At 46.3% G+C, this 27,542-nt stretch overlaps 2 protein-coding genes, 5 non-coding genes and 1 pseudogene across 7 annotated transcripts; 2 read left to right on the forward strand and 6 right to left on the reverse strand.

Annotated features, from left to right (window-relative positions):
• Positions 1-672: 672 nt before the first annotated feature.
• On the reverse strand, positions 673-745 carry Trnav-aac (transfer RNA valine (anticodon AAC)). Its single transcript has one exon. It is a non-coding gene; the product is annotated as a tRNA-Val (tRNA).
• Positions 746-5,713: 4,968 nt separating this feature from the next.
• On the forward strand, positions 5,714-5,962 carry LOC142859478 (large ribosomal subunit protein eL38 pseudogene; annotated as a pseudogene).
• Positions 5,963-8,279: 2,317 nt separating this feature from the next.
• On the reverse strand, positions 8,280-8,352 carry Trnav-cac (transfer RNA valine (anticodon CAC)). Its single transcript has one exon. It is a non-coding gene; the product is annotated as a tRNA-Val (tRNA).
• A 1,426-nt stretch (positions 8,353-9,778) lies between these two features.
• Positions 9,779-21,771, forward strand: Trim41 (tripartite motif containing 41). Its single transcript, XM_075992823.1, has 6 exons — positions 9,779-11,318; positions 15,362-15,457; positions 18,810-19,040; positions 19,524-19,546; positions 19,773-19,900; positions 20,203-21,771. Exons 1-6 carry the CDS (start codon positions 10,506-10,508, stop codon positions 20,802-20,804), a joined length of 1,893 nt encoding a protein of 630 aa, XP_075848938.1. The 5' UTR covers positions 9,779-10,505; the 3' UTR covers positions 20,805-21,771.
• Positions 21,772-21,958: 187 nt separating this feature from the next.
• On the reverse strand, positions 21,959-27,178 carry Rack1 (receptor for activated C kinase 1). Its single transcript, XM_075992824.1, has 8 exons — positions 26,948-27,178; positions 25,524-25,695; positions 24,909-25,056; positions 24,133-24,228; positions 23,749-23,859; positions 23,414-23,554; positions 22,219-22,329; positions 21,959-22,066 (listed from the first exon to the last, which is right to left on the reverse strand). The coding sequence occupies exons 1-8, from the start codon at positions 27,054-27,056 to the stop codon at positions 22,001-22,003; spliced, it is 954 nt and encodes a 317-aa protein (XP_075848939.1). The 5' UTR covers positions 27,057-27,178; the 3' UTR covers positions 21,959-22,000.
• On the reverse strand, positions 24,428-24,495 carry LOC142832036 (small nucleolar RNA SNORD95). The gene has a single exon (XR_012907129.1). It is a non-coding gene; the product is annotated as a small nucleolar RNA SNORD95 (small nucleolar RNA).
• On the reverse strand, positions 25,220-25,299 carry LOC142832026 (small nucleolar RNA SNORD96 family). Its single transcript, XR_012907120.1, has one exon. It is a non-coding gene; the product is annotated as a small nucleolar RNA SNORD96 family (small nucleolar RNA).
• LOC142832037 (small nucleolar RNA SNORD95) lies at positions 26,603-26,670 on the reverse strand. The gene has a single exon (XR_012907130.1). It is a non-coding gene; the product is annotated as a small nucleolar RNA SNORD95 (small nucleolar RNA).
• Positions 27,179-27,542: the final 364 nt, after the last annotated feature.

The raw sequence follows: 27,542 nt of genomic DNA on the forward strand, positions 1-27,542 counted from the left end.
GTGCAGGGCACCCAACCGAGTCGAGACGTCTGGAAAGGGGACCAGAAGTCACGCTGGCTGCCCTGTTGCTTTTCTTGTGGCTGTTGAGCCCTCCTCTTGTCCCCAGCTGTCCATCTATCTATCCCCAGCTGCAGGTAAGGATGGTCAGAAGGGGAGAGGCTGAAGCAAGGGTAGTTTCGGAAACTGAACAGATAGCAGGAGATCCAAGGAATACACCAGTGGGACACCACGGACGGTGTGTGACCAAACCGGCTCCAACAACCGCTGTCTCCTGGCCAGCAAATCGCTACTTGCCCGGCACTTCTCGTGAATGTCTCACAGGGTCCTCTTGTCCCTTTCTCTATTGATTCCTTTGCTTTGCTTTTCTCCTTCTGTGCCACTGCAGCTACCTTTCCTGTGAACGAACATCTTCCACAGCCTGGACTTCCAGTGTGCTTCCTTTGTGGATACACTGCGTTCCCGACCCGCTGCATCTGCTAGGGCTTCAAGTTCTTTGAGGACAACAAAGTCTGAGCACAAAAGGACCTCTTGTAACCTCACACACACACACACACACACACACACACACACACACACACACACACACTACCGTGATAAATAAACGAAACCAAAGAATTCATTCATTAGCAAAATTTTAAAGAAAATTACCTAAGGAAAAAAAAAATTCTACTCTGTTTCCGCCCGGTTTCGAACCGGGGACCTTTCGCGTGTTAGGCGAATGTGATAACCACTACACTACGGAAACCTGTGTCCCGGCCTTCTCTACTACTCTAAATGGAGGAATTGTGACATCCTTGCTTGCTTTCACTTTTCCCAGTGTATTTTGCCTCCCAACGGGGGGTGGGGGGGTGGGGGTGGGGTTAACAACAAACCAGTCTGTCAACAGACAAGGTAAATGTGACTTCGACTTCAGTAGATCACCAACTCACTCCGTTTGTGCTTTTTATTCCAAGGAAGAAAGCAGGATGATTTAAATGCCTTTGTAATCTGGGCCTATTGATAGTAACAACCCAGACGGGAGGAAATGGAGAGGAGGATTCTAAATGTCAAAAGAGAAATCGTTTTATACGTGGGTTTTCAGGAAAAAATATTAAATTATTTAATAAAGACAAAATTGAAATTAGGGAACATCAACTGTTTTTTAAGCTAATCTTATGCAAAGCTGAAAATGTTATTAAAATTTAAAGCTTCACTTAAGGACTTTTTAAATAAAAATAAGTCTCATCAAACCCTATGTAGAGTTGAGACGCATTTAGCATGCTAAATGTTAAATATGGATCTGTGTTGTGCAAATTTGAGAATGGTGTATATTGCTTAATATTTTACAATGATCTCATCCAAACTGACTCCCGCATACCCGAGGAGGCAGGATTTGTAATGCGGGGGCTCCTGAGGGTCCTGCACCTCAGAATCCCCTCTCCATCAGAAAGGAGTCACTGGGCTAGTCCGAGTCTCTGGTTGAGGTGAACAACAGCCAACAGAGGAACAATCCAGGGATGCTTTTCCTCCTCTTACCAGATGACAAAGAGGGTTTATCTCTCTCTACTTTGCTCCCTCTGCATCCAGCGGGAGCTTTCCTCTTTTCTTCCTGTGCCAACTCATTCTCTTTTTAGCTGAGAGCCATGTCCCTGGAGGGCCACCTCTGGGCTCACAGCACGACCCACACCCTCACTGTGTGTCTCAGACAATAGCAACAGCCAATGTCCCAAGACTCAAGACTCGTCTTTTAAGATCGCTCACAGCCTCTGAGCCCATCCAAGCCTGAGCTCATTGATTCTGTGCCCCTGCCCCTACCCCATTTTCAGTTTCTAGAGGGTGTGCATTATATTTGTAGGGAGGGCAAGCAGGGAGAAACTTGTTCACTTCCATGTCTCTTTAATGCAAAAGTCATGATTCTCTAGGAAAGTGTTCCAATACTAGTCCTGAAGGTAAGAGTGACCCTAGAAGTCTGCAAAAGACCCTGCAAGCGTTTGCTCAAGAAGTGCAGAATCTCCAAGGTGACCTCACTCTGACTCCTAGAATAGTGCTTGCCATTGTTGGAGAACTCGCTGGGTGTAGTAATAAGGGCGGCGGGGCTGCGTCCCCAGCACCCCAGCCGCCTGCTCGGCTAGCTTTTGCCCTGAAATAACAACACACAAACTGTATTCATTTAAACACTGCTTGGCTCATTTCTACCTAGCCTCTTCTAGGCTAACTCTCGCACCTGGACTAGCCCATTTCTTATCATCTGTATAGCACCGGTCTTACCGGGAAGATTCTAGCCTAAGTCCATCCTGGGTCGGAGCTTCATAGCGTGCATCTTCCCTGGAGCTGGGAGCATGGCGTCTTTCTGAGGCGTCTGCTCCGGAGAGGAGAGCTGTGGAATCTGAGCTCACTTCCTCTTCCTCCCAGCATTCTGTTCTGTTTACTCCACCTACCTATGTCCTAACCAATAAAATGGGCCAAGGCAGTTCCTTTATTAGCCAATGACCTTCCTCCATCATTTCCCCTTTTTCGGTTTAAACAAAAAAAAAAAAGGAAGGCTTTAACTTTAACATAGCAAAATTACATATAACAAAACAGTTATCAAGTAAAAGTTACAATAATCTTTATCATAAATAAGTAAAACTATAACTATAACTAACTATTCTTAACTCCATCAAAGACTCCAGAAAGATACAATACTACATAAGCAAACAAGAAAAAAGCAACTTTAAAAACTCTAGAAATGACAGAGACATCTCGCTGCCTGGACAGTCACCCAAAGTTCCTCTGTACCATTGGGGCATCCATCTTCAGCCTTCAGGCCCATGGTATCCAGCAGACATTTCCATAAAGCAGGAAAATTCAAAGTCAGTTCAGTCACTATCTGTTGTGTCCTGCAGAATGTCTCACAGACTCTTTCATGAATCAGGAACCCCGAAAGATCATCTCACCTTAGGCAAGTTCAGTAGTCCTCTCTCTGCGGGTTCTCTGTGACCAGTTTATGCAATAGTCCAGGCAAGAGCAGTTTCTTGCCCAAATGGCTATCAAACTCCATAAGGTGCCTCTTCGATGCTCATCTTCCTCTTGAAGTAGATTGGTGCTGCCAGGAGCATAGTGTCTCATTGTCATGAAAAGTCCTCAGTTATTAAAACATTAAATGTCCTATTCTGTAATCTTTGAAAGACATGAAGAATGTCTATCTAAAATATATCTCTATATATCTAGAAAATCTAACTAACATGACTACAAGCTTTACTATTATCGATGATTATCCATTAACAACCTATATTTCTTAATTATACAGTACATATTTAAATGAACTACACAATCACAATACCTTAATCAAAATCAGAAACACTTATACATATAACAAAATTGACCTTAAATCTCTATCAATAAAGCAAAATCTATACTAATGCAAATTATTCATATCTATATCATATCCCCCTTTAAATGTAAAAGAACGTTTATAAACCATATTTGGGAACATGGGTGCAGTTTTTTCTCTCCAAACTGCTTCCTGCTGAATGGGGGCGTCGTTAATTAGGTCTTTCACGGTATAACCTGTGTGCTAGTTTCATCTCAGTTGGCAGTTGAGCAAAGCAATTTTCTGAAGGTATTCACACCAACCCTTCAAGAGGGCATGGTCTATCATACCATATTGGGATAAATGCAATCCACAAGGTCTGATCCTCTGTGAAAACAAAAGAAGACCCTCTCCAAAGCATCATATCCTTAGACCCAAATTTTGAAATCATACCCTCATGATATCCATTCTGGTTCCACTTGGCAGCCCATATAATGAAATGTCTCTCTGTACTTAGCTCCTTCACAGTCAAAAATTTTAAAGAAAACACAATGTACGTAATCCAGACTCTCTGTGAATTTTCCATTTTTACATGGCTTATTTTTCTTTATTTCTTTTAATCTCTTAACTATCTGTACTCTGTCTCTTTAAAGACTTTACCTTTTTTTTAAAAAACCATTAACTTTATTCTCTATATTCTTTTTCTTCTCTCTCCCAAGCCTACGTACATTCATCCAACAGTGTGACTCATTTAGTGGTCTGAATCTGTCCTATTGTGAATCTGCAATTTTTTACTATCCAGGAGCACTTTTGATTTGCGCCTTTAAATCACTAGGCGCTTAAGAATCTAAGCTGTGACATTCCTAGGTTAACTTTTTGCTTTTTGAGCGTATATCTTTGACTTGTAGACCAGGCTGTCTTTGAACTCTCAGAGATCCGACTGTCTCTGCCTCCCAGGCATTGGGATTAAAGGTGTTTGCTACTATACCTTGAACTCACAGAGATCTGTTTGTCTCTGCCTTCTAGGCACTGGGATTAAAGGCAAGTGCTACCACACCTTGAAGTCACAGAGGTTTACTTTAAGAATTTTAACTTTTAGTCTGCATATATTTTTAACACACTTTAAACCATTCAGAAATTTTCTCTGTCTTTGAATCTCTCTTTACTGTATATCTCTCTTTTTCTGACCACATGAGTCTTTAATTTACCAAGCAATCTCAGTAGGACTAAAGGCGTGGCTTTGCCAGCTAGATGTAGCCCATTCCTTAGCTTTCCAGCCTCATGGCTGAGGTACTGGCTGTAGCCGTGTTTACTGAGACAACTCTATGGCATTTCAAGGTCCCTGCCAGCCAGCGAGCTACAACAGCCTGTGCTTGCGTGCTTGCAAACCGCACGAACCGCCTGCGTAAAAGAGTCAGAGTTTGCCCTGGCAGGACAGCCCAGAAAGCTGGCATTTTTAAACAGCGCAGCTTTTTTCCTGCTACGGCTGAAAACCGAAAAGCATGTGTTCAGCTTTTCATCAACACCGTTTAAGTGTTTCGTGGCAGGACCTCTTAATGAGCTGCAGGCTTTGCAGCTAAAGCTGAGTCAGGAAGCCTCTCTTAGATGAGGCGCTTGCTTGCTTGTGGCAAGCAGAGTAGACCCGAGAGAGTGCTGCTACCAAGAAACCATGCACAAAGTTGTCATTTTGTTCTAGAATTACTTCCCAAGCTGTCTCAGGCTTTATGTGGAAGCAGTTGTCCACATGGGTGCCATTTGTAGTAATAGGAGTGGTGGGGCTGCATCCCCAACAGCTGGGAAGCTAAAGTCCGTGTCCCTCATCGATAACTTTAGAGAAGTCAGGTGAATGGTTGGCTGATGTGTTTTTTTTTTCGAGACAGGGTTTCTCTGTGGCTTTGGAGCCTGTCCTGGAACTAGCTCCGAACTGGTCCCGAACTCACAGAGATCCGCCTGACTCTGCCTCCTGAGTGCTGAGATTAAAGGCGTGCGCCACCACCGCCCGGCTTTGGCTGATTTTTTTTAAAAAAATCATAATAATCATTATTAGTTTCATTTGCCAGTGAACAATGGTTTAGTTCTGCTGTTGTGCATGTTTGAAGGTCATTTAGTTCGTATATTTTAATAAAAAGGCTTTTGTAGCAGGGCATGGTAATGCACACCTGTAATCCTGGTGCTTAGGAGGTAAAGGCAGGAGGATCTGAGTTCAAAGTCATCTTTAGCTAAAGAGCCAATTTGAGGGCAGCCTGAGCTACTTAGACTTTGACTCAAAACATAAAACAAAACAAAGCATTTGTATGTTCCCGAACAATAGGATGTCAAGAAGTATCTACACGTTGTAACCTTCTCTACAAAAAAAAAAGGGTGGTGGTAAAAATCTAATCATTGGGTGAGTCTTTCGGGGAGTCGGGGAAGGGGGTTCAATCCGAGGTACGGTCTCCAGCGTCAAGCGCCCATCGCCATGCCTTGGAAAATTGAGGAAATCAAGGACTTCCTGTTCACACCAAATCTGTCAAGATCAAGAACAAGGATAATGTGAAGTTCAAGGTTCGCTGCAGCAGGTACCTTTACACCCTGGTCATCACAGACAAGGAGAAAGCCGAGAAGTTGAAACAGTCCCTGCCCCCTGGCTTGGCAGTAAAGAAGTTGAAATGAAGCAGACCTCTGTGTTTGACTATTAAAAACTCTCTAAAAAAAAAATCTAATCATTGTTTCAAAAGATTGAAGACTATTCCAGAAACAACAGAGAGGGGCGATCACCATAGGGTGGGTGGGAGCAGAACAGAGAAAGGAAAGATGTTTGTTTAAGTATGCCTTCTGCAGTGTGCTGTTCTTTAGAATACGTCTTTCCAAAAACCGGCAACCTGGATGCTGGGGAAGCCGAAATCAAACGCAAATAAAAAATCATCCCCGACGGGTGATGGTGGCGCACGCCTTTAATCTCAGCACTCTGGAGGCAGAGGCAGGCGGATCTCTGTGAGTTCGAGACCAGTCTGGTCTACAGAGCTAGTTCCAGGACAGGCTCCAAAGCCACAGAGAAACCCTGTCTCAAAAAAACCAAAAAAAAAAAAAAATCATCCCCCAACCCCATTATAAGTGACAACATAACCACACAGGAAGCAAAGAGGAACTTCAGCTAGTTACAACAGTGATTACTGTGTGGACTTTTCCTGGGGAATGGAACAAACATCTGTTCGCCCCAGATAAGGCGTCAATGGCAGAACAAAAAAACAATCGCACCCTTGTCTAGCTTGGTGAACCAATGAGTTTAATTAGGGTTGCTTTCAGGGACATGGGAGGGATTAATAGGAGCATAGGCAGCTTGCTAGTGGCTACATTACTAAAGAGAACATTTTTCTTTGGAAACCTTTAACTGCTGCCATATCCTTAGGGGCGGGAAGGGTCTCCTAAACCCTTTCCCAGCAATTGTCAACTGCCTATGTGTCCCCATACTGACTATTTTAGCCCTTCTCTGAACAAGAAGGAAAGTTGGGTTTCATGAGCCCTCCCTTAATAATGGAATCGTTAATGGGTCCAATTCCATGCCACCGAGCATTCAAGAGGTCAATGACCATATATCTTGCGTATATACACATATGCATATACACGCATGTGTGTTTCTTTTGCAGTACTAACTATTGAGCTTGGGGATCTCATACTTAGTGTCAAGCATGCTGCTACTGAGCTTTAAAACATCTTTTGCTTTCCAGGACAGGCTCCAAAGCTACAAAGAACCCTGTCTTGAAAAACCAAAAACCAAACCAAAACAAAAAAGACATCTCTCACTCAATTGCTCAGGCAGGCCCTAAATTTGCCATCTTTTGCCTCTGTCTCCCAAGTAGTTCTGAGTCTACCCGGCTGGGAAATGTTCAGTTGTTGGGGCGTGGGGTGGCACTCTGATACTTCTCCAAAACTCTGCAGCGGCTTATTTCGATCCATGTATCTCATGGTAAGACATAGTCACACTGACTCTCCAGGAACCTGTGTGCTAGGAACTCTGCCTGTTTTACAAGTTCTGATTAATTCTTGCTATGGTCACCCTATAGGGAGGGTTATACACCCACTCTCGGGTCCCCAGCTGCACCTTTGATGTGCTTCTGAAATGGAAGGTGATGCTGTCCTTTGTCTAGTAAGCTTAATAAACTAACTTGATGTCATCATTAGACTGTAGCGCTTGGTGTGTTTGTCGGGAAGACGAGGGCAGCTGAGAAGTAGAACTGGGATTGTATTGACAAGACTAAGGAACGGTTGGTGTATATCACTTGACATTAATAAAGAGGTCCCTGGAGTTGAAGATACTTGTGCCAGGGCTTTTCACAACAAAGGACAACTTTATATTGCCGTATGTGTGGTGGCAAAGTGGGCAATGAAACATCTCAGCATAGACAGACTCTCAATTAAACAACGAAAAATCACCTAGAGTTGCAGTTCTCATTACACAAAGCACCTTTCCTGGAAATGCAAGTCCGAATCCTAACTAGGGTTTGCAAGCTTACTTAGGCACTGCCTGATTCTGGGGTTTCAGCCTACCTTCTGTAGCCACATCGTCACTACCGACATAGCTGGTTCTGACACCTGGGTGTTGCCTAATACCTGCTGAAGGAAGACTGATTATGGCCCGCCTCCAGGAATTTGCCAAATGGTACCCATTTGTCACTTATTTGACGGGCTTTCCAATTTAGTGGTCTATCTTTATAATAGTTCAGACAACAGGGCACCGTTTTGTTTTGGTCACAAAAGTTCTTCAAATCACTGTTCTAAAAAGAAGTTCACCCCGTATAGGACTGGAGTCCACAACCTCGATAGTGGAGCTTTGTCAATTTTAATTATATGTGTCTCATAAAGATGTCATATGCATCCGAGGCACCGCTATTCTTAGCGGGATAATGGCTTCATAAGTATTTCGGAGACAACGTGCACCGAATTTAAAGACTCAATTCCTATTTTTTTCTAGGGCCATTTTTTTTTCAACATGATACGATATTTTGTGGAAGAAAAATCATCGTAAAACTGTTTCCGCCCGGTTTCGAACCGGGGACCTTTCGCGTGTGAGGCGAACGTGATAACCACTACACTACGGAAACAAGGCTGCCAGAGTATTTACTAGCAAGCTACTGAAGCTATAATTCGACAGGCTTGCGTTCACTTCACGGAACTAGATTTGTTTCCCGAAGGTCCGTGGTTTTGGCGTGTTCAGCTGGAGCTGCTCCGAGTCATGATTCCCAACTAAATTTGCGCTCAGAGGATATAATGCACCAATTATTTCTAACAAACTGACAAAACAAGCAAAAAGGACAGCAGAAAGCTCTGGGAACCACAGGGCTACCGTTATTAATATAGCCAGGGCAAGATTCTCTCACAAAAACAAAACAAAACAAGTTCCACAACACAATCCGAGACTCTCTTTCCCCTTAGACTGGAATTCAACAAAAACAAATCTCAAAAGCATTTGGACTGCAAAACATGAAAGTGTGCACCGCCAGTATAAAGTATTAAAATTTGAATGAATACATAGTAGTGAGGAAATCTTATTATTTTTTAATAATTTATTTTTATTTTATGTGCATTGATGTTTTGCCTGCGTATATGTCTGTGTGAGGTTGTTGGGTCCCCTGGAACTGGAATTACAGACAGCTGTGAGCTGCCATGTGGGTGCTGGGAATTGAATCCTGGTCCTCTAGAAGAACAGTCAGTGCTCTTAACCACTGAGCCATCTCTCCAGTCCCAGAAATATTATTTTTAAGAGAACATATGGACTTGTTTTAAAACTCGAAGGATATAGAAAGAACTACATGTTCGGGAAAGGGTCTTTCCTGCCCTGTCATCCTTCCTAGAGAAATTCTACTGTCTTCTACAGATGAGGATATGGTAGAGTAGCTGGCTAACCCTTATCTTCCCAGGCTCTGGGAAACATTCTGATCGCTTTACATCCTCACAAAACCCTGTGAGGCAACAACTATGATTTACTTTAAATGAACAGACACAGACGTACGAAGTATCAAATACACTTAAAACATTTTATGCCCTCCTAGATGGTATATTCCAGACTGTTCAACACTGCGCTTTTTCAACAGAACACATTCCGAAGATTCCTTTCCACATAGCTGAACAGTGTTCCATTTAATATGCACGTAGATATTAATAATAAATTATCAGACAGTGGTCAGTTGACAGGCTTTTTGGTTAGCCTGCTTCGGTCGGTTGGTGGTTGCTTTCTGCGACAGGGTCTCAGATGGTAGTCCAGGTTAGACAAGCCTGTAACTTGCCGCAATCCTCCTGCCTCTTCCCCTCCCAAGTGGCGGACTTCTCGGAGTGCTGGCAAGGTCGCAGTCTCTAAAATGGGCATGGAAATGCCCAGTCCAGCTGGAGGGTGGCGCCTCCCTATCGCCAGTCTTGCCTATTTCGCCAGACTCCGCCCAGGATCCCACTCGGAGGGACCTCAAACCAGCACTAGGTCTCCAGGGGCCGGAAGTAGTTGACGCTGAGCGGGCCCGCCCCTCCGCTTCCGGCGCTGGCTTTGGGAGTCCCTTCTGCAGTCGTCCGTGCCTGGTCGGTAGGATGGCGCTAGGCCGCTGCGGTTGTAGCACGGAGAGCAGGGTGCTGCTCCACGTCTTCGCTGCCCTCCGCCATCTGTCCCCGCTGGCGGGACATGGGGGCTTCTTCCGCTTTGTACGCGTTCCCCGCGGCCAGTCATCACAGAGATGCGGGCCTCCGCCGTCCTAGCCCTCCAGTCCTGTGCCCTCGTCTCGGCTAGAGCGTCTCCTCCTCGTTTCCGGTTGCCCCGGAGTCCGGGGCGGGGTGCGGGAGAAGTGGGCGTGTGTAGCACAACCTCGGAGGGAACGCGTGAGTCTAGGTCGTGTGGAGACGCCGGAAGCGTCGGGAGGGAGGCCGGAAACTGGGGGGCGGGGCCAGGAAGTGAGGAGGGGCGGGGGGTTTATGAGGAGGCCCGGGGAGCGTTGGGGCCGATTTGCACTCAGGTCCACCTGAGGTACTTGTTGGTGGCGCTCACCTCTGTCCCCTCTCCTCTCGGAGACGCGACTGTGGTCTAGGGGTAGGGGAGTGTGTGTGGTGGGGTGGGCTGGTCGGGAGGACATTCTTTCGGCCTCGCCGCAGGCAAGCTGTGGAGAAGCAGGACTTGGGGTGGGGACGGGGTCCCGGGCTCCTGAGGAGGACAACCCCCCCGGACCCCCCCTCAGCCCCCCCACCGCACTTCTACCCTGGCTGACTGGACACTAAGATGGCTGCCGTTGCCATGACACCCAACCCTGTGCAGACCCTTCAGGAGGAGGCGGTGTGCGCCATCTGCCTCGATTACTTCACGGACCCCGTGTCCATCGGCTGCGGGCACAACTTCTGCCGCGTGTGTGTAACCCAGTTGTGGGGCGGGGAGGACGAGGAGGACAGGGATGAGTTGGATAGGGAGGAGGAGGAGGAGGTCGGAGAGGAGGAAGAAGTGGAGGCTGTGGGAGCAGGCGGGGGCTGGGACACCCCCATGCGGGATGAAGATTATGAGGGTGACATGGAGGAGGAGGCCGAGGAGGAAGAGGAGGGAGTGTTCTGGAGTAGTGGCATAGGCATAGACGGGTCCAACTGGGACAACATGGACTACGTGTGGGAGGAGGAGGAGGAGGAGGAAGATCTGGACTATTACTTGGGAGATGTGGAGGACCTGAGGGGGGAAGATGAGGACGAGGAGGAGGAAGTGCTGGAGGAAGACGAGGAAGAAGAGCTAGACCCGATCACCCAACTGCCGCCACCTCCAGCCCCTCGGAGGTGCTTCACTTGTCCCCAGTGTCGAAAAAGTTTTCCTCGGCGGAGCTTCCGCCCCAACCTGCAGTTGGCCAACATGGTCCAGGTGATTCGCCAGATGCATCCATCCCCTGGGCGCGGGAGTCGTGTGAACGAGCAAGGCATCTGCCCGAGACACCAAGAAGCCCTGAAACTCTTCTGCGAGGTGGACGAAGAAGCCATCTGTGTGGTGTGCCGAGAATCCAGGAGCCACAAACAGCACAGTGTGGTGCCACTGGAGGAGGTGGTGCAGGAGTACAAGGTGGGTGCAGCAGGCGAGGGTTGAGTGAGGGTGGGGAAAGGGAACGGGAGTTCTCCTAACAGGACCTCATGTGCTGGAGGAAGGAGTCACCCCGTCCAAGGGCTGACTTCCTAGGTGGATGCTTGAGAAGGATCCTGTAGCTTCCTCAGTGTCTTCAGGATAGGGGTGCAGGTGACAAGGGGTCTTACTCCCTTCTGGATGGATCTTAAGTCTTACCCATGACAGAGTCACTTCCAGATGGAAAGAAATGGGGGCCAAAAGAAGAGGGGAGTCTGAAACGAGTGTCAGATCCACATGCACCCCACTTGTCTCCTACTGGGTTCTGCACCCAGTCTCATGTATTAACCAGGAAAGAGACTTTTAGAGCAAAAACTTCTTGCTCAAGTTTCAGAGTGTCCTTGAGCTTTAACTACCACAGGAATGCTAGTTAATATTTATAGGGCACTTTACATATAGTCAGTACTGCGCTGGCCACTTTTTCTGGATTATCATTCATAATTCAAAGTCACCCTGGGAGTTTGATGTTTGACATTCTCGTTTTATTGATTGGGAAACATGTTTAAATTCTGAACATGGATGTTTATGTACAGCTTTAGTGATAGACTTGAATATGAACAGACTCCCCTTGGGGCATCTTGGTAACACTACTTGGATATTTCTGTTTGACTTTTCTGACTTGACTGTTCTTGACTAATTCTTGTTTGGTTAGCTGTCTTGTTTTTTATTTCCTTAATTCTTTGGACATATGAACCGGGCATTTGTCTAAGAAGCAGTCAGTGCAAATAGAACTACCTCCCGATTGGAAGCCTTGGAGCTAGAAGGAGGGGGTAGCATCTGCATGGCTGCCCAGAGCTTGCTTTGTGACTTGTGTTTCTAGGCCTCCTGATTCAGTCAGTAGCTTCATTTGGGTGATCATCATCCTCGACTGGAGAGTCTAAGGCTTCACAGATGATTGTCAGTTACTAAGGAGGTTTCGAAAGTACAGTAGGCCTAACTGCAAGTTCTGAATCAGAGTATCTGGAGAAAATTCAATCCAAGATGGGCATGGTGGTGCCTTTTACCCCAACGCGAGGAGGCAGGAGATCAGTTCAAGGTCATCCCTGACTACTTTTTTTTTTTTTTTTTTTGGTTTTTCGAGACAGGGTTTCTCTGTGGCTTTGGAGCCTGTCCTGGAACTAGCTCTGTAGAACAGGCTGGTCTCGAACTCACAGAGATCCGCCTGCCTCTGCCTCCCGAGTGCTGGGATTAAAGGCGTGCGCCACCATCGCCCAGCCCCTGACTACTTTTTGAGGTAGAGGCCAGCCCGACTTAAGCGTGATCCGAGTTGTTTGTTTGTTTGGGTGTTTTCTAGATTCTAGATAGGGTTTCTCTGTGTACACAGTCCTGGCTGTCCTGGCTGTCACTTTGAGGACCAGGCTGGCCTCAAACTGATAGACATCCGCCTGTCTCCGCCTCCTAAGTGCTGGGATTAAAAGTGTACACCATCACCCGGTTTGTTTTTCAAGATAGGGTTTCTCTGTGTAGCTTGGAAGCCTGTCCTGGAACTCCGCCTGTAAAACCAGGCTGGCCTTGAACTCACAGAAGTTCACCCGCCTCTCCCAAGTGTTGGGATTAAAGGTGTGAGCCACCACCGCCTGGCTTGTTTGTTTGTTTTGTTTTGTTTTTTTTAATTATTTGGTTTTGGGGGGGATAGGGTCTCTATATCCCTTGCTGTCCTGGAACTCACTATGTAGACTAGGCTGGTCTCGAACTCACTGAGCTGCCTATGTGCAGGCAAGCCACCAATCCTGGCTCTGTTGTGTGTGAGTGTAAGCACATGCAAAGGTCTCAGGACAATTTTGGGAATTGGTTTCTACCTCCACATTGTGGGTAGAATGGATTGAACACATCAGGTTTAGCCACAAGCCTTTACTGGCTAAACCATCTTGCCTGCTCAGAGAGCTTTTTCAAAAAAAAAAAAAAAAGAAAAGGGCCAGGAATGATGGTACACACCTTTAATCCTAGCATTCTGGAGGCTGAAGCTCTTGGATCTCTGAGAGTTTGGGGCCAGCCTGATCTACTCAGCAAGTACTGTGTCAGCCATACTCCATAGTGAGACCCTGTTTCAAACAAACAAAAAAAAACCCCTCTAATATTGTATTTGAATTCATGCCTGCAATTTATTTGTCAATTTATACAAATACTAAAGGGTAAACTAAAACTTTGTAAATTCTGAATTGATGGAGTAGAAATGACTGATTCTACTGTGGAGAAAATGCAATAATATCAAAGGGCATAATTTTGTGTATTGTAATGGAATGACTGTGGTACTTCCTACAACCAGTTGTGTAACAATTGCCTTTTGTACTCAGGGTCAGTTATCTTTAAGTTCATGGGTCATTATCAGGATGTCACTGGCAGCTTACCGCCATAGTTAGTAAGTGCTGGATAATGTTTACTGATCTTTTGCCCAAACTTTGCTAAGTTTGCTATCTGTGAGGTTGACATTATTCCCATTTTAAACTGAGGAAACTGGAAGCATGACTTGCCTCAAATCACCTAGATGCAGTTTTGGTTCTGGTAGAGCTCAAGGTCTATTCCTGTATTTCCCCCTAATGAAAAGGAGGGAGCAAGTCATCAGGAGAAGACATAAAAGAAGGAAAGAGCAAAAAAGGCACAGTTTATCATATCCATCCTGGTTGGAAAAGGAAAAAGACATGGCTATAAATCCTTGGAATGGAAAGCCCATGTATCTGATTGGTGTTAGAATTGTAACTAAAAGAAGAAAGGGCTTTTGTTTTTCATGTGATAGCAATAGAATGGAAAACAAGGTAGACCGAACATAGAAACTAAGCAAAGTGACAATCCCCGCACTAGGGAGTTAGAAGTAGGAGGGTCAGAAGTTCAAGGTCATCCTCAAATGTATAAGTTAAGTTCCTGACTAACTTGGGCAGACCCTGCCTCAGGAGAGAAAAGTGAGGGTGAAGGACCCTGTAATGCCTGGAAAACACATGTGTAAAATTGCTTATGCTCCGGGATGTGGTTCTCAGCCTGTGAGTCATGATACTTTAGGGGAGCAAACCATCCTTTCACAGGGGTCGTATATCAGGTATCCTGCATGTCAGATATTTACATGATTCATACCAGTAGCAAAATTACAATTTAAAGTAACAGTGAAAATAATTCTATGGTTGTGGTCACCAAAGCATGAGGAGAACTGCATTAAAGGGTCGCAGCATTAGGAAAATTTAGAAGCACTGCTCTAGGTAATTTAGATGGTTTTTGAGACAGGGTTTCTCTGTGTTCCTGGCTGCCTTGGAACTCGCTTTGTAGACCAGGCTGGCTTTGAACTCAATGAAGATCTGGCTGCCTCTGCCTCCCAAGTGCTGGGATTAAAGGCATGTGTCACCGCTGCCTGGCTAGTTAGACTCTTTTTAAGTTTCATAGGTAGAGTCAGTCATGTTCAGGAAGCTGGGTTGTAAAGGTAGAATACCTTGGACTAAGTAGAGCATGGCAATCCCAGGTCAAGGATTGAATGAAGTCACAACTTTTGAGGGGGTGGACAGGATGAAATGATCATAGAAATATAGGGTTTATATTTTGAAAGTGGCAGAGAACCACTTTAAGCCTGATCTATATATCGAATTCCAGGACAGCCAAGGCTACGCAGAGAAACACTATGTTGAAAATCAAAAACAAACTATTAGCATAGGCATAAAACTCTCCAGAAAAATGTTTAGATTTGTCGACATTGAAGATGACTTATCAAGTGGGAAAGACCAAAAGCAGGAATATTCCTGTGGATGGACTTCATGTGGTGAGGAGCTTAAGCCATGTGTATGTCATCTGTAGAGAACAGAGTTCTGTAGCCTCTCAAGAAGGCACACACAGGCTTCTGCATCATGAATGCATGGGTCATCTGGGAGAAGGTGTGGAAGGAAGGGCTTATTTGACAACAATGGAAATATCAGGCATTGAGTCTCCGCTGTAGGGAAGCTTGGAAAGAGGCTCTGCAGGTGCTTCTCATCATCCCCCTAACTAATGTTCCTTTCCTGCTCCTTTAGGCCAAGCTACAAGGTCATGTGGAACCACTTCGGAAGCACCTCGAGGCTGTGCAAAAGATGAAGGCCAAGGAGGAGAGGCGGATGTCAGAGCTGAAGGTGGGTGATGTCTGTGAATGGGCTGACTGATTCTGTTGTCAAAGTAAGGAAGATGAGATTGGAAACTATCACATATAATGACTATCCCTGAAGAAAGAATAGCCAGGGCCTGGGAGGTGGGTAGGAAGCATGTTCCTTTTTTGTTTGTAAAATGCAGTGAAAACTGAGGCCTGGCTAGTTGAGACTGGTTGTCTGGTCTAAAGCTACGGAGTACACCTAGCCCTTGACTCCGGATAGCACAGAAAGCAAGTGAGCAAATACAGTAAATGTTGCCAGAAGAGTACCAAGTCCCAGGATACACACACATGGCTGGCAGAGCTGCCCTGAACCTTAAGTTAAGGGGTGCAGATAGCTCCTGACTTCCTTCCCAGTGTTCTCAGCCCTTTCACATTTGCTCACCCCTCTTCAGGAGTCTCACTCCCTCATTTCCTGTCTTCAGAAGGCTAGCAGGTTTTGCTGGAATAGACTGGTACTGTCGCCAAGCTAAGCTTCAGCCATCAAATGAGGATATCCTTTCCCTCCTAACCAAGTCCAGACGTTGCCAGGTCTACAACCTGTAGTAGTGCCACCTGCGCGTTAGGGGCTCATTTCTGTGAAATGCCAATCACAATGTGCTATAAGCAGAATCTGAGTTGGGAAATGGGGAATCATCCTGCCTCTGTCCAGCTGCCCAAACTAATATGTTTAGGATCCTCTGAGTTAGTTATACAGAATGTATGCTGGGATCTGTGTCTTTGATAATCTTTATTTAGAGTAATTAATGGAAAAAGTGGTTATCATTCAGAATGGTCTAGCCCAGGCAAATGGCTTAGGACTAGGCAGTTGGCTGTTGTTATAAACTGCTAAATATAGTTTGTATTCTATGTTATGTACTTCTTCAAGTTCAAATTGGGCATAGAAAAAATGACATCAGTACTTAACATATACAGACTACTTTTTGTTGTTGTTCAAACCAGAGTTTCTCTGTGTAGCGGTGGCTGTCCTGGAACTCACTCTGTAGACCAGGCTGGCCTTAAACTCAGAGATCCGCCTGCCTCTGCCTCCCAAGTGCTGGGATTAAAAGGTGTGCACCACTATGCATGTCTGTACAGACCTTTTTTAAATAAAGTCTTTATTCCTGTGGGACTTGGGGAGCAGAGACAGGCAGATCGTTTGTGATTTTGAGGCCAGCCTAGTCTACACAGTGAGACCCTGTCTCAATTCCTCCACCACCCAAAAGAGAATAAAGACTTTTTTAGGGGGGTGAAGGGGTGAGACAGGGTTTCCCTACATAGCCTCAGCTGTCCTGGAACTTGCTCTGTAGACCAGGTTTGCCTTGAACTCAGAGATCTGCCTGTCTCTGCCTTCCAAACACTGAAATTAAAGGTGTGTGCCACCACTGCCGGCCATCCTTTAACATATACAGTATTGTCTTAGTTATTTTTCTTTTTTTTTTTTTTTTGGTTTTTCGAGACAGGGTTTCTCTGTCTTAGTTATTTTTCAATTGCTTTGAAGAAACACGATTATAAAGGCAACTTATAAAATGTTTATTGGTCCTCATGATTCAGGGTGGGGGCGGCTAATGGAATTGTATGGACTTTTGGAATCCAAAAGCCCACCCTCAGTGACACACCTTCAACAGGGCCACAGCTCTTAAAGTCCACTCCAGTGACACATTTCCTTCAACTTTCCATCCTCCAAACATTTTACCAACTGGGGACCAAGTATAGACCGAGTATTCAAATATATGAGCCTATGGGGGTCATTCTCATTCAAGCTACCACAAGTACAATATATCTATTTGGTAGTATTTACATTGTATTGGGTATTACAAAATACTTAAAGTATATAGGAGTATATACAGTATATGATACACCATTTTATATAAGGGATTTGCATATCTGCTGATTTCAGTCTCTTGGAACCAAGCCCACGTAATTATCTAGGAACAACTGTACCACTGTTGGCCCTAAGTGTATAGTATTTTTTATTTGCACCTTTACAGAAGAGTTTGTAAAGGATTTGAGTGACTATTCTCCTATGGCAACTGTGGCTACTGAGTAAGGACTTAATTTTGTAATATCTTTCTTTTGTGTTTTGAGACAGGATTTTTTTTTACATTATAGCCCAAGCTGGCCTCAAATGTGAGTAATTTGTTTCAGCCTCAAGAGTATTTAGTATTATAGGCATGAACCCTCATGTCCAGCTTCAAGTCTTGTTTGCTGAATTCTCTTATTTGCTAATTTCAAAAAATTATTACCAAGAACCTACCTGTGGTTGGCACTCTGCCAGCTTCTGGTAGCATTGTGGCAAACAAAGGCACGCACAGGTCCTATCTGTGAGAACAAATGGAGAATTTTAAAGATAATACAAAGCTGGGCATGTAGCTTTTATCTTTAAACTGGCAAACTGGAGGGGAGATTTTAATTTTGAGGCCAGCCTGGGCTGCAAAGCAGGACTCTGTCTCAAAACCAGAACAACTTCACTGGCAAAATGACTCAGGAGCTTGCTGAGTTTGATCCCCGGGACTCACATGGTGGGAGGAGAGAACTAAGTCTTATAAGTTATCCTCTGACCTCCACACATGTTCCCCCAGTCCATCTCCATTATAACAGCACCTCCAATACATATATACTATGGAGAGATACAGAGATATGGAGTTGGTGCTACGAGATCTGGAGAGGAGAGAAGCTCCTTTGGAACATGTAAACAAGCTTCCATCTGTAAAGTAAATTAGGCAGGGCAGAGAGAGATAAGCATTCCAGAAAGCAGTTGGTGAATTTGGACCATTATGCCAGTTTAGGCTATCACAGTGGTACAATAAGACTGAGATGGCTTGTTTAGACAAAAGGGGGAGATAATGGGGGAACCGTTTAAGCCAATCGTCTTTAAGAGGTGATTCTTAATAAGGCGTGGCTTCGCTGAACCCCAGGGTAAAATGTGTACACCTCCAGGTGCATGCTCTCTGCACTTTTTCCCCCATGGGACATTTCTGTGCTTAGATTTCTTGTTTCCTGTTTCGAGTGTTTTCCCCTTACAATAAATAAAATATAATTGTTTTATCCTTAAAACTGCAGGTTTCCCTTTCTGTGTGTTCAGTGGTGGCTTCCATTCCCTTTGCATCTCTCCAGTTTTTAATTTTTAAAATTTATTTTAGTGTATGTGTGTTTTGCCTGCATCTGTGCATATGTATCCTTGTGCATGACTGGTGACCACCGAGGTCAAAAGAGAATACTGAATCTCCTAGAACTGGCTACAGATGGTTGTGAGCTGCCATATGGATGCTGGGAATCAAACAGAGGTCCTCTGGAAGAGCAGGCAGTGCTCTTAACCTCTGAACTATGTCTCCATGCCTACCTTTGTGTCTTTCCAGAGCCAGATGAAATCAGAGTTGGCAGCTGTGGCCTCAGAGTTTGGGCGCCTAACACGGTTTCTGGCTGAAGAGCAGGCAGGACTAGAACGGCGCCTCCGAGAGATGCATGAAGCTCAGCTGGGACGTGCAGGAGCAGCAGCCCACCGCCTTGAAGAGCAGGCTGCCCAGCTCAGCCGCCTGCTAGCTGAAGCCCAAGAACGGAGCCAGCAGGGGGGCCTGCGGCTGCTGCAAGTGAGTAAGCACTGTCCTCCCTCTGCCCTGCTCCACACTCGCCAGCTCCCTTTTTGTCCTTTTAGGCAGTGCTCACCAACCACTGCCCAGAACTGTGTGTGCCTCATTGGGAAGAACCCTAAGTCTTTTCATCTGAAGATGAGACTTTTTTTGAGGCTGGTGACAGTATCGATTGTGATATATGTTCCAGTCATACCTGAAGAAGGCAGATTCAGTTGCTAGGGATAGGGGCTTAAGAGCTGACAGAGTGATAGTTTGAAAAAGGTGCAGGGGTTAGACTGTGAAAGTTACTGGGGCTTACGGCAGGATGAGATGTGTTAGGTCTGGAGGTACCAGGGTGGTTGAGGAGCACTCACGTTTATTGTGATCCTGGAAAGTGTTGCTTTCTCCCTGCCTGTCCAAGTTCAGACCTTTCTCTAGTTGGAGACTGGGAGAGAGCAGTGAACTTGTGCAGCTGACACTTTCTTTCTCTTTCATTCCCAGGACATCAAGGAGACTTTCAATAGGTGTGTTCCCACTCTACCCTTTGCACCCAGTTGTGTTTGGCTCCCCATTCCCGCCTCTCTTGAGACTTCCTTTCTTCCTTCCCTTTCTTTCTCCTTCCCTTCCTCCCTCCCTCTTTCCTAGGAGTTAAGTTTCTCCTTCTTAGACCCTGTACTTTTTCCCCCTTAGCTTTTGTTCTTTATTCTGGGAATATCATGTTCCCACCCCCTACCTGGTCCCCTCCTCCAGGTGTGAAGAGATACAGTTGCAGCCCCCAGAGATTTGGTCCCCTGACCCATGCCAACCCCATAGCCACGACTTCCTGACAGACGCCATTGTGAGGAAAATGAGCCGGATGTTTTGTCAGGCTGCAAGAGGTAGGGAGGTCAATAACCTTCCTTTTTACAGACCTGAGAGTTGAGGTCCTGAGGGAAGTTTAGGGAGCTGGGAGAGCTGGGATGGAGTAGAACACTGGTGGCTACGCTGAGGGTTCAAGTCAAGAGTTGCTTCTGTGGTGGCCCAGCTGTTTTGGAAGGCTGACAGGTAGTAGGAGAATTAGGGTGAAGGTCCCCAGGATGGGGTTGGTGGGGAGGACAGAGGTGGAAAGGATGGCATTGGTGACACGTTTGTGAGGATAAGGTGTTTTAGTTCTGCTGTATTTGTCTTTGCTTTTTCCAAGTTGACTTGACGCTGGACCCTGACACAGCTCACCCAGCCCTTATGTTGTCCCCTGATCGTCGTGGGGTCCGCCTGGCAGAACGTCGGCAGGAGGTTCCTGAACATTCCAAGCGCTTCTCAACTGACTGCTGTGTACTAGGGGCCCAGGGCTTCCGCTCTGGCAGGCACTACTGGGAGGTAGAGGTGGGTGGGCGGCGAGGCTGGGCAGTGGGTGCTGCCCGTGAATCAACCCATCATAAAGAAAAAGTGAGCTCTGGGGGGTCATCTGTTAGTAGTGGGGATGCCAGCTCCTCACGCCACCACCATCGCCGCCGCCGGCTCCACCTGCCTCAGCAGCTCCTGCTCCAGCGGGAAGTATGGTGTGTGGGCACCCACGGCAAACGATACCAGGCACAGAGCTCAACAGAGCAGACACTACTGAGCCCATGTGAGAAACCACGGCGCTTTGGCGTGTATCTGGACTATGAGGCTGGGCGCCTGGGATTCTACAATGCAGATACCTTAGCCCACGTGCATACCTTCTCAGCTGCCTTCCTTGGCGAGCGTGTCTTCCCTTTCTTCCGGGTGCTTTCCAAGGGCACCCGCATCAAGCTCTGCCCTTGATCAGCCTGCCACCCGCAGGGGCCCCTCCAGTGACCGGAGGGGCGGGTGGTGGTGGATGTTTGCCCACTCACTATGTTTGTGAGCTCAGGCTCCTCCCAGTTTGTTACTGAGTTGCTTCCTGCTCCCCCTTGAACCAGGCTGCTTATCGCTCTAGGAGCCTAAACAACTTCCTAGACTCCCTCCCTCCAACTCAGTCTTACCTACTTATCTGACAAGTCTGCATGGGTCCCTGATAATGAGAACAGCTGCCTGATCTTCCCTCCCTGTCTGCCTAGCTCAGTCCAGCTCTGGGTCCCAGTTTGAGTAGGGGAATGAGCAGATACTTCATTCCTTAACTTCCCTCTTCCACATCTACTCTTCAACTCTTGTCATTTCTGAGGCTGGAGGGTTTGGGCAGGACCCATCCATTCTAATTCCACGTTTTGGTGTAAGCAAGCTCCAGCTAAGGAATTGGGAAGCTTTTGTGGGGAGGCAGGCTGGATAAAAGGGTAGAGCTGCATATAAAGTCTACTTTTTCTTGGGGAAGTAGGAACTCTTAAGTTTTCCACCCCCAATTTCTACCTCCATAGACTGGCCAGAACTTAGCTTCAGTGAGATCTGGAATGGTCAACTTGACACCACACACCATCATTTATCACCCAATAAATTATTTTCTCTCAGTCTCAGTACTTATTTAGGAGCCATGCTCCCCACACCTACCCTCCAGGTCTTCACTGCCAGGATATTTCCCCTCACTGAGCATCTGTTTCTGGCCTTTCCATACCTTTTTGTTCCACTCGGTAAGCCCTGTTGGGGAGCTTGGGACAGTGGTCTGGATCCTTGGGAGAGCCTTGGGTATATCTATTTTTCTAGTAACCCCTTGCCTTCTGTCACTTAACAGCTTTTGTCCTCTGCTTTGGCTGAGGTCAAGTCATGTTCTTGGAAAAGGTGGGTCGTGTTGCAGAAAATAAAGTCTTTATTTGCTGCTGTTGTGGAGTCTTTTCTTTAGAAGCAGCCTGCATGCTACCAGAAGTGCTTTCTATAGACAGCGCCAGAGCTGCTTAGAAGTCTCCCAAGGAATGTAGCTTTCAATATGGGCACCCATACAGAATCTACATGCTGAAACTCAGTAGGCAGACTACTTCCAAAGGGGGTAAAAATGACTGAAACCAGTCTCAGAAAAGACAGCTTTATTTCTTATACTCTGATATGAACCTTTAGCGGGTACCAATAGTCACTTGCCACACTCGGACCAGGTTGTCTGTGTAACCAGCAAACAGAGTCTGTAAAAGAGAACAAGAATGTGTTCATGGCATTCCCATAGGATATTCAGACATTTTAAAAGGTTACTATATCATCTTTCCCCAGATGAAAATACACATTCCACTGGTATATCCTAAATCAGATAAATTAGTTTCATGCTTGAAGTTCTTACCTGACCATCAGCAGACCATGCCAGGGAGGTGCATTGGGGTGGCTCTGCCTTGCTGCTGGTGCTGATAACTTCTTGCTTCAGCTCATCTACAATGATCTTGCCTTCCAAGTCCTGAGAACAGACCAAAACTAGGTAAGGATACCCATGACACTACTAATTATACCACGGATTTACATGGTCCTTGGTATGATTATCATCATGCTGTATTTCCTTTTATGGAGCTGGCAAGGTGGCACAAGTTAAATGCCTTGCTTTACAATTTTCTTATTTTCCAGAAACTTTGAAGTTGGCCCGGCTATGGACGGACCAGTTTTCTTGCACCCACATACACAATATGCATGCGCATTGACAGTGATGAATGAACCGTTCTAAAATAGTAACGGATTATATTTTTCTTTTAAGGACTTGTGAAACATTAACCCAACTCCCAATGATCTCAGGGCTGCTCAGTGTCTAAAGCCTATAATTTGAGTGCTTAGGAGGCCAAGGTAGGCCCGAGAAGATCTGATTGTACAAGTCAAGTACTCACCAATTGTGCAAGGCTCCAGGTTAAATCCCCAATACCACCCCAGAGTAATGGCTACAGAATTTGAGGTTAGCTTGGGCTAGACACTATCCAAAATATTATCCAAAATAAAGCTAACTAAAAAGGCACAAAAAACAGACGGGGCCCAAAACAAATTTTATGGTAGTGCGCACCTCTAAGGAGGCAGAGGCAGCTATCTGTGCGCTCCACAAGGCCCGTCTAGTTCACACAGTAATCCCCAGTCTTTTAGCTGTCTAAAACAGAGATTACTAAGAAGGACTCTTCTACAAATGGTTCTAGGTATTGAATTTAGGGTTTTTTGTACTACATCTAGTGCTCTACTGCCTGCTGCACACTACTGGTGGGACTATTTCTGGTTATCTTCATGGTGTGTCTATAACTGTTATCTGGTAGGTAGATGCCAGAATAGCCTGTCACAAGATAATTACTTTTTTTGGCCCAAACAGCAAGTATTACATTCAACCAACTGCTACACATAGGCATTCCCTATGTATATTCCCTTAGGCAAAAGTCAACAAGCAAATTGTCAAGAAAAAAAAAATCCTAACCTTCAATCTACAGCAGCTTAACAATAGAATCTACCAAGAGAGCTTGGCTTATTTATAGCAGTGAAATCAATGTGCTTCATTCACAACAGACCACACTTACCCAAATCTTGATACTGGGGCCAGTAGCAGCACATAGCCAGTAGCGGTTGGGGCTGAAACACAAGGCATTGATGATGTCCCCACCATCCAGTGTGTAAAGGTGCTTGCCTTCATTCAGATCCCACAGCATGGCTTGGCCATCCTGAACAGAGAGAAAAGATGAGTTAGGACAAATAAACCTAATGACTCAAGTATCTGTGTTCACGCCCTCAAGCCTTTTTTCCTCTAATGCAAAATACCCACACCAATTTACTTTTGAGGGAAAACTTCTTTGGTATACAGTCTAGCTAATCTTTTAACTGATACATGTTATCAGATAAATGAGGCCCCAAATACCTTGCCTCCAGAAGCACAGAGAGATCCATCAGGAGAGACTGTCACTGTATTCAGGTAGCCAGTGTGGCCAATATGGTTGGTCTTCAGCTTGCAGTTAGCCAAATTCCATACCTAGGAAAAACAGGTCCATAGGTGACCAGGATTATGGTCTACCATCAACAGGAAAGGCACAACATCTTCTTTAAAGGTATCTCTGAACAGGCTCTCATGCAAACCCACTTAATCCCAACACTTGAGTGGCTGAGAATGGAATATACGAAGATAAACCATTAAAGAGCCAAAGTCAAGGTAATCTGCAAACCATTCCAAACTGAAGCGCATTGCTAACTGAGAGGAATGGGGACAGTCTAGATTTCTAACAGCCATGCCCTTCTTGACGCTCACCTTGACCAGCTTGTCCCATCCACAGGAGACGATGATAGGGTTGCTGCTATTTGGGGAGAAGCGGACACAAGACACCCATTCTGAATGACTCTCATCCTACAGAAGACACATGAGTAAGGCAAGAGAAAGCAGTCTGACTACAGATAAGCAGCCAACAGCATTCTCAGTCGTTCCCTCAGAACCCGAGCCTTTACTTCAGGATCACTACAACACAACACCCGTCAAGCCTGCCGACATGTGAGTCTCAGGATGCCTCAAGAGTCTACCCACTCCTCATGGAGCTCAGGGCCAGGCGCAGCTCAGAAACAGCCTCTGGATTTCAGCACTACAACTCAGATGGCATGTTGTGGTCATCACTGCTCCGCCTGGCATGTAACTCCTTTAAGTACTTAAATATACTGCAAGGAGGTAGGTTGAGAGACTTAAGATCACCCAACCTTTAGAGAAGTTACTGGACACATCTGGGTATTTGCTCATGTGCAAAGGCCTGTTCAATTAATGCCCTGGCTTGGAGTTCCATGTCGACTCTGGAGAAAAATTAATATCAGAGTCCCTTGCCACTAATGAGTGAGCATGCATAAAAAACAACCAAAATTCCAGAACACGACACATCATTACATCTGCAGCCAGATGGTGGTGCACAGCTTTAATCTCAGCACCCAGAAGGCAGATCTGAGTTCTAGGCTAACCAGGACTACATAGTGAGGAACCCATCTCAACAGCGACATCCCCCAAGGGGTGGGTGGGACCTAGGTGTATGACCTCTACCACTTTACCTGGACAGTGTACTTGCAGACCCCCAGAGTGTTCCATAATTTTATGGTCTTGTCTCGGGATCCAGAGACAATTTGCCGGTTGTCGGAAGAGAAGGCAACACTCAGCACATCCTTAGTATGGCCCACAAATCGTCTCGTGGTGGTGCCCCTAAGAGGGAGGAACCTGGTCACTTTCTGGACAGATTTTACCCATTTAGTCAGACCCTTTTCTTGGCTTCATCTTTGCTCCAGCAGGCTCCATCATTCCACACAGCTCACATCACATGTGGCTTATGTTCTATTAGTCTATCTATGCCTGATATGTGCCAGAGAACCCATTCAGAATTGCAGGACATGTCCTCATTCCCTTGTGGGGATTGGTTGACAATGTCTTCGTGTCATCACTAGGATCCTCTATTACACCTGCCAGATGCCCACCTCAAGATGAAAACACTTAAATTGCCTGCTGTACCTGGTAAAAAATGCTCAACTAGACCAGTCCAGCCCCCAGCAACTCCATCTTATCTCATCCTCCACAAAAGGACCAATTTCCAAGGGAAGACCACACCCTAGGGAATCTACCTCAATTTTGCCCAGCTCCCCCTCCCCCCACAAGGTCCCAAAGCAGCTACTTGCGTTGTGAGATCCCAGAGGCGCAGTGTTCCATCCCAGGAGCCTGAGAGGGCAAACTGGCCATCAGAGGAGATAACAACATCACTAACAAAGTGTGAGTGACCTCGCAGAGCACGCTGTGGTATGCCATAGTTGGTCTCATCCCTGGTCAGCTTCCACATGATGATGGTCTTGTCTGAAAAGATTGGCAAAGAAATCCATGAGGCCCCACAGCCTTACTTATTACTTACATCTGGTGGGAACTTAAGCTAAAGAGGGGCTTGTTATTCCAGAATATAAAAACACACTGAGACTATGGGCACCACAGCGTCCTGGGATTGAAACTTAAATTTAACCCCCCAAAATTACATAATTGTGCATTGAATGTTTTGCCTACACATATGTCTATGGCATTCTTACAAGAGGGTGTCAGGGGGCTGGAGAGATGGCTCAGCGGTTAAGAGCATTGCCTGCTCTTCCAAAGGTCCTGAGTTCAATTCCCAGCAACCACATAGTGGCTCACAACCATCTGTAATGAGGTCTGGTGCCCTCTTCTGGCCTGCAGGCATACACACAGACAGAATACTGTATACATAATAAATAAATATTTAAAAAAAAGTCACACAATTTAAAAAAAAATTAAAAAAAAAAAACAAAAACAAGAGGGTGTCAGCTCCCCCTTAACTAACTACAGACTGCAGCCACCATGGGGATTCTGGGAAACAAACCCTACCTAATCCATTTTAAGAGTTAACTAGTCTTCTCTATTGCTCCAGTCCAAGGCTAACTCAGTAACTGAAGCACAATCACTTAGGTTTGGGATAAGCACAAACCTGTGCCTTTCAAGGGTTGAGAGAAATGTGGTTGTGATAGCTACGGAGCAGACATGCTCCCAGCAGGGTAAGCCTTACATTAAAGAGAATGAACATAAATTTGGGTGGGTAGGGAGATGTGGGAGGGCAAAACATGATGAAAAAAAAAATCGTGTGTGTGTGTCGGGGAAGCGTTAAAAGGGAAAAAACCTAGGGAAGGACAAGATTGGAGGCCTGGGGAACAAGGCAGCTCCAGTTCTCACTGCTCACAGGATCAGGGCCAAGCGGCGGCGGCTCAGAAACAGCCTCTGGATTTCAGCAAAGTAACTCAGATGGCATGTTGGGGTCATCATTGCTCCGCCGGGCTTGTACCCCTTTAACTACTTAACACATCTCCAGAAGACAAGCGAGAGACTTCAAGTCACCAATTCTTCGGAGAGTTACGTGACACGTCTCGGTTTCCGTACATGTGCAGTGGTCGCCCTGGGGCACAGGTTCGGGTCCGCACGCCCCAACTCATACCTGCGTGGGGAGTGGACCAAGCCAGCCCACCCACCCGCCCGCGCGCCCCTTGCAAAGCCAGGCGACACGCAGTCCCCTGGACTCCCAGCGTTCTGCCCGGCATGCAGCCCGTACCTCGAGACGCAGACAGGATCATGTCCGGGAACTGCGGGGTGGTGGCGATCTGGGTTACCCAGCCATTATGGCCTTTGAGGGTCCCACGAAGGGTCATCTGCTCGGTCATGACTGCGGCTGATGCGAGTGTCGCCGGAGCGACAAGGATGGCACTGGATAGCAAAGGGAGCCAGGCACCACAGCGGCAGCCACCGCGACCCCGCGGAGGAAAAGAAAGAGCGGCCTCCGCCGGAACCGGAAATACCCGGAGAGCAAGGCGGGGATTCCCATGATTCACTGCTGCCCATAAATGGCAGCACAGGGTGGTGGGAGGGGCTGGGTGAGGTAAGTTGCAGAATCGCCGTTTCCTCTGCTACGGAACATAATTTGGCAGCACCGTACGGATGCATTTTGAAGTCAGATGTACCAGGTTGCTAGAAAGACTCCTCGGCAGGTTAGAGCATGATGTGGGAGCAGAAGTGGTGAGGCGACCGGCTGACTGCCACAGTGCAGCGGCTTCTCTCCTCCTCCCTTACGTGGCAGGGACGGAGCTCCGCCCTTTCCGCTTGGTAATCGGTTCCGCGGTTGTCGACACAGACTTAAGCGATGATTTAAG

This window comes from Microtus pennsylvanicus, chromosome 11 (genome assembly GCF_037038515.1).
Source record: "Microtus pennsylvanicus isolate mMicPen1 chromosome 11, mMicPen1.hap1, whole genome shotgun sequence".
Taxonomy (NCBI): domain Eukaryota; kingdom Metazoa; phylum Chordata; class Mammalia; order Rodentia; family Cricetidae; genus Microtus; species Microtus pennsylvanicus.